This window comes from Urocitellus parryii, chromosome 11, assembly GCF_045843805.1.
Source record: "Urocitellus parryii isolate mUroPar1 chromosome 11, mUroPar1.hap1, whole genome shotgun sequence".
NCBI classification, from domain to species: domain Eukaryota; kingdom Metazoa; phylum Chordata; class Mammalia; order Rodentia; family Sciuridae; genus Urocitellus; species Urocitellus parryii.
In genome coordinates, this window is record NC_135541.1 from 30776919 (window position 1) to 30788042 (window position 11124).

An 11124-nucleotide genomic window follows, 5' to 3' on the forward strand; every position below is an offset into this window, starting at 1 on the left:
TGAATGTAAGCAAGGCCACAGTTTATCCTATTCTTTTTGCATGAAAGGAGTGAATACCTGCTTGTCCCTATTTTGTTACGGAGTCCAAGCATAAATGGCAACTAGTAAGTACTAGGTACTATAGCCTATCAATTATTTCATAAATAATTTTTAAAAACTCCAAAATAGAATTGAATAGGAAATAACAAGCCATAAGGCATCATACATATTTAGGGTGTGTCACTGTTTTCAGAAACTTATCTCAGTTACATATAGCATTTTAGACCATTTTCTGTTGCTATAACTGAACATAAGAGACTGGGTAATTTATAAAGAATAGGGGTTTATTTATATTTAGCTCATGGTTCTGGAGGCTGGAAAGCCCAAGAGCATGGCACCAGCATCTGGGAGGGCCTTCTTGCTGCATGGTAATATAATGGAGGACATCAAATGAACGTGATGAGACAGAACAGTGTGCCATCATTCTTAATATACCATCATTGGGGGTCCTATTTTTTATGACCTCATTTAATTCTAATTACCTCCAAAAAAGTCTACCCCTATATACCATTAGCATTGGCGGATTAAGTTTCAATTAATATACCATTAGCATTAATCTGGGGATTAAATTTCAATGCATGAACTACTGGGGGACACATTCAAACTACAACACATATGTCTGAATGTGATTACTGAGTCATTATATAAAACATTCCTTACTGTGGGTTCCAGGCAAAAGTTTGGAAGCCATGTGGTGCCCAGGTCATTGATCTTTGTTCCTAAGTACTGAACTACTCAGCTCACGAACAACTGTTGAAAGGTGTAGCTTCAGAAATAATCACAAGTACTTCCTCTAGCACAGTGTTCTCTCCCACAGCAAACTCCCACTGTTTGGCTCATTCTGAACTTTGTGACTCCCCTCTGAAGAAAAGAATATCCTCTTAGTTCCACAAACATGACACACCTATTTTTAGGCATTTTGCCTATTCATGCTAAACAATCTCATCTTTATCTCAGAAAAACTCCATGATTTATAAGGAGATGGGATATACTGGAATTTGATTGCCTCAGGAGAGATGCTAATTATCTTTCAGAGTTTCAGTGTAGTCTGCTTTCACCTGATGTATTCTCTAGCCAAACTGCTCATTTTTATTTTAATTCATTTGTTACTTGAGTTTTCTTTTCAATGATGACACCTTTCCCAAATAAACTGAATAAACTGCAGACACAGGCTACAAGACCCAATGACAACAATAGCTCCTAATATATATGAGATGCATAGTCAACATCCTTTATTTAATTAATTAATTTATTTATGTGGTGCTGAGGATCAAACCCAGGGCCTCACATACGACAGGCGAGTGCTGTATCGCTGAGCCACAACCCCAGCCCTGTCACATTCACTCTTTAGGAATTAAGGCCTACTGAACTCTAGCCAACTTAGGGACTGGAAAAGTTTATATTCTAGGCTTCTTTGCCTGGCCAAAGTATTTAGCTTACTTTACCACCTGCTCCTAAGCTACTCTAGAATAACCACCACTAGGTATGATTTCCAGATTTGGTTTAGCATAGTATACAGCACTATATCCCAAGGCTGCAACTGTACGTTTATTAACTCTATTAAATAAAACAAAGCTCTCAGAATCCAATAAAAACAGGTTATCCATTTTTCTTGGGGGTTGGATGACACTCCTTTTTTATGATACCTATACTGCCTCATAGGAAACACCAACTCAACAATTTCCAACTCCCTCTACACTGCTCTAACTTGGAGGAACTTTGTTTATTTAAGAAAGGGTTAAAATTTTAAATATTTGGCAAATGCATAACTAATACATATTTTAAATGTGTTGGGATCATAGTATGTAAAACCCCAATTTAAAAAATTAGCAACCTGAAGTAAATTCACAACCCTCATAGCTAATACAGAAATAAAATCACTGCTACCTGCTTATTCATTTCTGTGATGTTGAGCCAGACATCATTCAAGCCCAGCTCTCCAGACTCAATCTTCTCAAGTTGTTTCTGTTCACTGAGTAGTTCTTCATTAAGTTTGGGTATTTCCTGGAATGAGCTTTTCTGATTAGATTCCACTAAAAGGAAAAAAAGAAATCATAAATAGAAATAAGCTTCCCTCATGATTCCAAGATGAAAAAATAATCACACAGTTGGAAAGAAGATAAATTAATAAAAGTTAACTCTGGGATGATAATGATCAAATTCATATTACCAAATCCACTGTTATTTTATATACTAAATGCATATATTTAACACTAAGCCCTCATTTCAACTAGACCAACTAGAGCTATTTCACTACTGGCATTGCAGTTTTTTTAAGTCAGGTAGCTAAAAAATAAAAAAATATCATGAGCAGAGGAGTTAAATATGAAACTCTGTAACATTTTGATTTTGAGCAAATTATTCACATTCTTTGAACTCAGTTTCCTCATTTGTAATACAGTGATAAGATGTACTTCCCAGGATTGTTAGAATTAAGTAAGAGAATGGATGTAAAGTTTTTAACACAGTTGGCCAAGCACACAAGAAGAGATACATAAATGCTTAGTACTAACCAGCTCAAATAAGGAGTTTTTCAATTAATCAATGAAGATTTATAAAGCTTGCTCCATTAATGCTCAAGAGACATCATACAAGTAATAGTTTTAAATGCAAGGGGTCTTATCACTTTTCAAAACTGTTACGAGGACTGAGGTTTTTAATACTTTTCATAAATAGCAAAGTGTTTTCTAAAATCCAATATCAACCCAAAAGCTCCAGATGAAGTAGAAGATAAAGGATCATGCTAGGTGAAGTACAGGGTGATATTTGGCCTTTTCTTTAGGAAACAATGTCTCTTGAATGGTTGAGAGATTTACCAGCATGAAGGCAGAGTCCTGAGAGAGTGCTTTCTCTTCTTTAAAAAGCATTTTTCCTTCTAATGGAAAATAAAATATTGATAATGGCTGGTCCTTCAGAATAAAACCTACTTTTTTTTTTTAGGTCATAGACCGCATGATTAGTTATTACTTACTTTCTTTTAAACCAAAAACTGATACAAAGGACCAATAAAAAACAATTTACTAAAATGTAAACTCCAAGATTGGGTCTTATTCATATCTGTGTAGAATATACCTGGCACAGGCTGGGTTGTGGCTCAGTTCAGAGTGCTTGCCTAGCATGTGTGAGGCATTGGGTTTGATCCTCAGCACCATATAAAAATAAATAGAAATAAAGGCATTAAAAGGAAAAAAGAGTCAACTCTTAAAAAAAAATTATACCTGGTACATTTCAGGCACTCCACTGTGTCTACCTCTTCAATCTAACAAAGAAAATTTCAAGAAAGAAAGCTCCTCAAAATACTTAGCAACAAAAACTTCCCCCCTAAAACTGAGGTGGTATTTCATACATGCCCAATATATGAAAATTTAGAAAAATGAAATTAGATATTTTTATTTATCTTTCAAAGATATTTGCTGAATGATTTCATTTCAAGTAATAGACTTCCTTAAGTACTTTAATGTGGCATTTGATTTACACATGGGTTGCAGGAATATACCTATCTCATATAGTAAAAATATTTTCCCATTTAGTCTAAACTAAAGAAGCTCAAAGCATGTTACTGAATTTCTTACACATTTTCAGTAAGATTGTAAAGAAAACCCATCCATGAATGTTCATATTCAGGTGGTTGAAAATCCCAAAGAAGGAAAGTTTTCTTTCTTTTCTGAAGTCAGTATGCATTAAGTAGGAATTAGAAGTGGAAGAGAAAAATAAGACAAACACAATAACCTAGTTTACAATTATTAACTAATGAATACATAAAAATGGTAAGTCCTGAAAATACTATATCTTGAGGACTGTATGAATTAAAAGGGGATTGTAATCATTATATAATTTAGGCTTTTTAGGAGATACAAGCTAAGCAGACATACTTTTATTACATAAATGGGAGGAAGTGTAGCAAATAACTTACAATTCCTAATTCATGTTCTTTCAACATGGAAAGCAACTTGTTTAAAATTTAATATGTTAATTCTCAAAAGAATTACCTAGTTGATTTTTTAATATATAAGATTAGGAGATTGGGGTTGGGAATCAGCTCAGTTAGCAGAGTGCTTGCCTCGCATTCAGCAGAGTGCTTGCCTCACATTCACAAGACGCTGGGTTCAATCCCCAGCACCACCATCAAAAAAAAAAAAAGATTAGGACATGGAAATTTCTGCACTGTACCTTAGGAGCAGAACATATGCTAATAGCAATATTTATTTATACAATGTCTTTACAACTTGCAATAAAATTTATGTAACCATTATTAAACAAATTATTATTGAACCTCTACCATGTGCCAGTCTTGCATTTGGCACCACTGTATATAGAAGACCCTAAATTCTTGGTCTAGAGGAAAAGTGAGGCATTGATTACTATATAGTGTGACCAACATTAGAGGAATACCCAAAGTGCTTGGGGGTACAAATACATTTTTATGAGAAAATGAAGGCTCAAAAGGAATAAGTGACTTGTTTAAATTTTAGAGCCAGGATTCAAATTTTCTGTTCTGAGGGTCAGTACTCTTTTGAGTATACTCCAGAGGTCTCACACACATCCTAATACCCTCATTAGCACAAGATATTTTTAAGTTCTATATACTAAATATCAAGTCACTACTTTGCCTGTATAGCCAGAAAAGGAGATGACTGATATATTAATACCATCCTTCTCTTCCAAATTCTTTTCCTAATGTTTCACACTTTAGTGATAAAGGAGGATAGCTTGGAACAGAATTTTTCTTAGAATAACTGTGGAGATCTTTCAGAGTACCTGCTTCTGGAAAAAGGACACTGAGCCAAGAGTTTTAAGGCCAGCTAGTACTTTAAACTCAAGGATCAAGTTATTCCTTGATCACAAAGGAAAATGCCAAGCCTATCTGTTTTGCTATTTCAGATATTTTAGCCTCACAAGCTCCTTGGAAAATTTACTGAAATAAAGAAAGAGGGGCTCTGAATTTCTCAAAAAAGTATTAAACCTAGATAAGATGGTGGTCTTATTTGAGTCAGTGAATTTCACCATGTCCTTGAAAACTAAAAAGTAAGTTAACTTATTGAAACATATTTAAAGTAGAAGCATAATTCAAAGAAATATTATTTAAGCTTCATAAGAGTGACCCCATTTAGTCAAGATAATTGGTTTTCACAAAAAAACTCTTGGGCAAGCAGTCCACAATAGTCTAGCCTATGGACTGAATTCCCCAGGCTCCATCTCTTCTCTATCATCTTTCAGAAGTCCTGCTTTCAGATATTGAGGTAATGGCATTTCTGTTATAGCAAATCAAAGACATCAAAAGAGGTGGATTGCTAAATCCACACCTAATTCATTTAGCTGGCTCACAAATGTAGTCAGGATCCCAGGGGAATGTTGCTCAGTGTGAGAAAGCCAGCTCCATGGTCCAGGGCATAATCCTTGGCAGTTCCTAAATACACTCTTTCCAGAGATTGGTATTAACAAGTGCTCACTAAATATTTGTTAACTAATTTACTGTCAGGCCTACCACATGCCCTACATTCTCCAAACTAAGAAATTCCTTGAAAAGCTCAGCTAAGGTACAAATTACCTGTGTATCCTATGAACAGAGACATAGAGCATTTAGAGAAAGGAATCCCTAGAGGGCAGCACTGAGTAATGTGTTGAAATGTATAAATATATAATTGCTACGTGTGATCAAAACAAGCTGTGGCACAAGCCTATGAAGTCCAACTAATTATGGAGAGATGATTGTACAGACAGGAGTGGTCAGTGGTTACTTATGGTGAAACATTGTTTCTGAGAACCTTGTTTTCAATTTATAATTACTACTTACATATGAAGAATACACTGGCCTTAGAAACACTTTGCAATACTGCAAGGACAACCAGTAAGCCAGAGAAAAAACAGAGCTTGACTCTCATTCTTTCTTATATTATTTAACCAGCTGATAAATCATACAAGTCAGGATGATTCTGGAAGAAAATTATGGTTTACCCAATGCAATCCCTGAATCTGAAGAAAACCAAAGTGAGCATTTCATAATTTTTTCCCCAAAGCAATATCACTAGAGACATGACTATCACACTAAAGGTTAGCTATCCTTAGGTCAGGTTCAGAACCTGAAAACTGCAGGCAGCAAGAAGAAGTTGGGGTGAAGAAAAGGTCAAATGTTGTGATCTCCCAGGCTTAAAATAGGAATAAGAACTCTAATTCCAGTTCTGAAGCCAGCTTTCTTTGTGACCTTGAGAAAGACTGTGATCAGTTTACCCGTGTGATAATGCTATCAAGGTTATGTATTTGTGATTAAGTTGAAACTAATTCCTTAGTTTAGAAAATTAACCCATGAAATCTAGAACCAAAAATTTCAGTGTTGCCAACCAGATATTTAGGTTAAATGTGGTGGAAGCTACCATGCAAACAAATCTGTCAGAAAAAATAATTTGAATGTGTAAAATACAACTTCACAATTAGAATATATAGTGCTTTGTATCTTGAAAAGTCTCTTTAACCTTGACACTCTTTCATGAGACAGATACTTCTCCCAGCTGTATATTGTTCAAGGTAGGTACTCTTTCGGTTATTGAAAGTTCTTCATGAATATATAATTTAATTCAAAGAATCAGGGGTTTCCTAAAATTTTAAAATTATATCTTTAAAAATGGTTTTTCCTTAAAACACATAATGCCACAAACAAGCAAATAAGCATAGATAAAGATAAGAGGGAAATCTGGTTCTTTTTTTTTTTTTGCTCTATGCTTGAAAGTTGATAAATATGCAGAAAACCAGCTCTTCTGGTATTTCTACTAAACTTCTCTTAGATTACTGACCCAAGTTAATATCAAAGAAATCTATGGGTATTTGGAGAAATGTGTATAGACTTACGCAAGCATTGGCAACAGTGATTCAATATACTAGTGGTTATACACATGAACCTGGGCAGCAAGGGGCAAGAGGACCAGGTACAAATGTCAGGTCTGCCACACGTAATCACTGAACAAGCTACTTAATCTTTCTAAGCCTCTTTGATTTTAAGAGCATAAAAATAATAAAATGATTTATTTGTGACATGGCATATGGTAGGCATTCCATAAATGTTGGTTATTATAGTTGCTTATTGCTATGTTTCTACATGTTTTTTCATAAGAGAAAATAATTTGGTAGACACATCTACCCTCCTTCTCAACTGTTCCTGTAAAGTAGAAGGAATGAGCCTTCTATCGCCACTTCACTTAGTGGCGTCCAGGTCATACATGGAGGTTAACCAAGGCTCAAGGCTGCTCTTCCTTTCTGTACTCTAAGAGTCAACTGCAATGTCCTGGTGGACAAGTAGCATCTAAAATACTGGTGGATAAGCACTGTCTTTTGTTTATCAGTTTAAAAAGAGATAATTGGTCAGGAGCAGTGGCACTCCCCTATAATCCCAACAAACTGGGAGATTAAGACAGGAGAATTATAAATTTGAGGCTAGTCTTAGCAACTTAACAAGACCCCATTTCAAAATAAAAAATAAAAAAGGATGTGAATGTAGCTCAGTGGTAAAGAGTCCCTGGGTTCAATTTCCAGTACCTATCTCCAAAACCAAAAAACTGTTGCAACATTCAAGTTGACAGCTGGAAAAGAGTATAAACATGCTGAAAAGAATGTACAATTGCTTTATCAGAATGGGCAAAACTCAGCATGGTCAATTTGTCCTTGAACCTGGAAAAGAGTTTCAGATTATACTCGGAAAAGGGTGACCACTTACTTGTTCTAAATCTTTCCTTGAGAATATCCAGATCTTCCTTCAGAGCAACTTGCATCCACACCAAGCCAACACAGGCCACAACACAGGCCGCGAGGATGACAAAAGCACAGAGAGGATAACAGATCTTGCAGCATCGTAAGTAGTCTCCCCTATCATAAGAATAATGCCATCAACATCAATTCAGGCAAGAGGTCTTTGGAGAAAAGCTTAATTAGAAAAGTATAAAACCAGTGGTTCTCTTCAACTATCACCGCACTGTAATGTACCTATTTTTCACTTTCAAATATAAGTTGGTTCACTCCAGGGGACCTTGTTTCAGTGTATAGAAACTTCACAAACTTTTGAACAAGTTTTACTGCAAATGGAATGAAAGAAATAGGATCTGTAGGGTTAAGTAGACACCTGGTGCACTCTAGTTTACTGGCTCAGAAGGAAGGAAACAAACAAGCTAGATTTCACACCAAACTCATCCAGACCTCAAGGTCTAAACTAACCCAGTAGGGTAACTATTCTAGAATTAACCCATCATTAAACCTTCATACCCCAAACACAAGTTTAAGTACCTAATCTGAAAAAGTCACTAGAAACCATACTCTTATTTAACAAAACAACAACAACAACAAAAAGGTAGACATTCTAAATAAAAACACAAAGGATCCAATCTCTTCTGGCACTCAACTTTCTGCCTAGCTCTTGCTTTCAAATCCTCAGAAAAATTCGCTTTTCTTTTAGTGTGTCTTCTAACAGGGTCCCTTTACCAGGTTCAGCTCCAATTTCCAACATGCTCAAAGCTCACTACTTGTTCAATGACTGCGCCAACTAAAAATAGTTTGGGGAAAAGTTGCCTTTTTGTCCTTCACCCTCCATCTTCTCTTAAGTCTCATACTTTCTATAATACATCCCTCACCATATTCTCCCACCAAGATTTAGACTCATATATGAGTACAAAAAATAATTAGCAGTTTGAAGATAGTCCGGACTCTCCTACATTCTAATCCCCAAAGTTTCTCTGCCCCTCTATCCTTAGCCTCTTTAAATCTCCCAGGGCTCTTGGCACATTCCCCACGTCCACAACCTTCACCCTACAGGTGGGGCTCTTCTTTCAATACCTAAAGACTGACCTCCAACTTATCCTTTATTCAGGATCTGAACATCTTTTCTCCCTCTTTGCCTTCTAAGGTTTACCTTTTTTCTTCTTATAAACTTCTTTCTTCTTCCCACTGATTTGTCCCATTGGTAGTGCAAGGAGATGGCTCTCACCCTCCCAGCCCTGATCATTGCATTTACTTACTTGACAAAGCGAGAGCGATTTCCAACAACACCGAATTCCTCTTCCTCCTCTGAGCTGGAATCAGAGTCTGAGTCAGGAGGCTCAGTGCGAAGCAGACGGTGGCTGCTTGAGCCTTTCTTGGGCTTCTTTCTCCGGCTGTCCCCAGACAAACCGATCAATGCATTAAGCTCTCTGCGCTTTTTCATCTTCTTGTGTGGGGTGGGTGGTGCACCCACTCCTGAGCTGCCAGGTTCGTACCCGACGCCCAATTCTCTTGCTGCTTTGGAGCTACTACCTTCCAGGGTGGGAAATCCTGGGCCAGAGCCCCCTGGTCACTCCCACCCAGGGGCGGGACTGACCAGATCCGCTGGGGGCTGGAGAATGGAGCCCAGAGGACACTGGAACTCAAACGGGTGGGGGAAGTCACATAGAGATGGCCGAGGCGCTGATGATCCGAATGGCTAAAGCCCGGGTCATGAAGTGTCTGTCTGGTAAGAGAGTGGAAAGGGGGCAACCTTTATCTCCCAAAGGGGAGAAAAGCTACGTCAAGAATGAGAGATTCTCAGCCCTGGTAAATAGGCAATATTTCTAAGAGTGCTCCAAGAGCTGGGGCAGGACACCCAGAATAGATACTTTGAACGTCTGGGACAGGACTTGTTCTTGAAAAGGGTGGAGAAGAGGCGATGCAGAGCAAGACAGTGGGAACTCGCTGGTTGGAGAGGTGGCGGCAGGAGGGGGTTTGCCCCCCCACCGCACTACAACCCGGAACTCTGCCGGGGCGACGGGAAAAAGCTCCGGCCGGGAAGGCGGAGGGGGTTTGGGATGATCACCGTTCTCTGGCCTCCGTCCTGAGTTTGAAGGGAGTCCGGGTAGGAGGGCCTGGCGCGACAGCAGCTAGTCCGGTGCCTGGGAGACCCCAGCCCTGCTGTCTGGGCCGGGGGGCGGGGGGCGGTACTCAGGGGGCGACCGTCGCTCCCCCCACCTGAAGCGCTCCGGCTGAGTTTGAGGTGTTGCGACACGGGCGACTTCAGCTACTCACACACGCCGCTCCCACTCCAGCCGCGACTTCGGCCCCCGTTCTGGCTCCGGCCGCGGCTGCTCCCGACGCGCTGGTGGTGACGGCGGCGGCGGCCGCGGGCACCAAACCCGGGCCATCGCTGCAGCCTCAGCTCACTTCCCCTTTGGCAGTGGCCCCCCCGGCACCGCCTGCCAGTAAGCCGGGCCCCCATTGGTTGCCCACTGGCTGACGTCACGCAAGTGGGTGCGAATGGTGGCAGGGAGGCGGGGCTTTAGAGGGGTGCTGGCTCTAGGCGAGGGCTGGGTAGCGCCAGCTGGTTAGGGAGGCCCCGCCCCCAGGAGGGCCGCTGGAGATCCGCAGCTCCTCGGAGCTGGGTGGAGGTTTGTTTGCCGAGGAGAGGTGGCGGGATAGGCAGAGCACCCGGCTGCCAGACCTGCTTGGAAAGTTTGTCAGCTGTGCAGGCCCTCGGTAGCCAGCCGGACTAACCTAGTCTACAGGATCCACCCCTCTGACTCGCAAGCCGTTCATTAAAAGTTTGGGCGTGTTTCGGATTAATCATCTGGTTGAACACATTCATTCATTCAGTGTTTATTGAGGACGACATTTCAAGAGCTACTCTAATGCTGGGGATACAGCAATGAGCAAAATAACCAATGTCCTTGCTTTCCTGAACAAGTTTGCCAGAATTAGCAAGTAATATTATATGGGACACCCAGTAAAGTTTAAATTTCAGATAAACAGGATTTTTTTTTTTTTTGCTATAATCAACATCTGGGACTGAAAAATGATGCGTTGCTTATCTGAAATTCAAATCCAACTGGACAGCTTGTATATTTTATGTTTATCCTAGCAGCCCACACTCTAGTGGGAGAAGAGCAACAACCAGCAAACATTTATTCATGTCAGGAGGTGATGAATGTTATGAACAAAATGGAAACATGATAAACTAATGGGGAATGCCTCTGCCGTGAGGAAACCTTTAGTCAGAAGTCCTGAAGAAGGGAGAGAGTGAACTGGACAACAGCTGTAGGGAAGAGTGAGCAGGAAGACCTGGTATGGCTAAACCTGGAAAGCAAAGAGAGTGGTAGGAAA

The 11124-nt window shown here is 39.6% G+C and overlaps 1 protein-coding gene across 2 annotated transcripts in view; it reads right to left on the reverse strand.

The window, feature by feature from the left end:
• The window catches only part of Efcab14 (EF-hand calcium binding domain 14), a 36369-nt gene extending 26177 nt beyond the window's left edge, over positions 1-10192 (reverse strand). For both annotated transcript variants that reach the window (XM_026397746.2, XM_026397745.2), the window contains exons 1-3: positions 9036-10192; positions 7745-7893; positions 1927-2072 (exon numbers count right to left, since the gene is read on the reverse strand). In XM_026397746.2, coding sequence (XP_026253531.2) covers positions 1927-2072; positions 7745-7893; positions 9036-9220 — 480 coding nt within the window. In that variant the 5' untranslated portion in view covers positions 9221-10192. The remainder of the gene's footprint in view (positions 1-1926; positions 2073-7744; positions 7894-9035) is intronic.
• Positions 10193-11124: the final 932 nt, after the last annotated feature.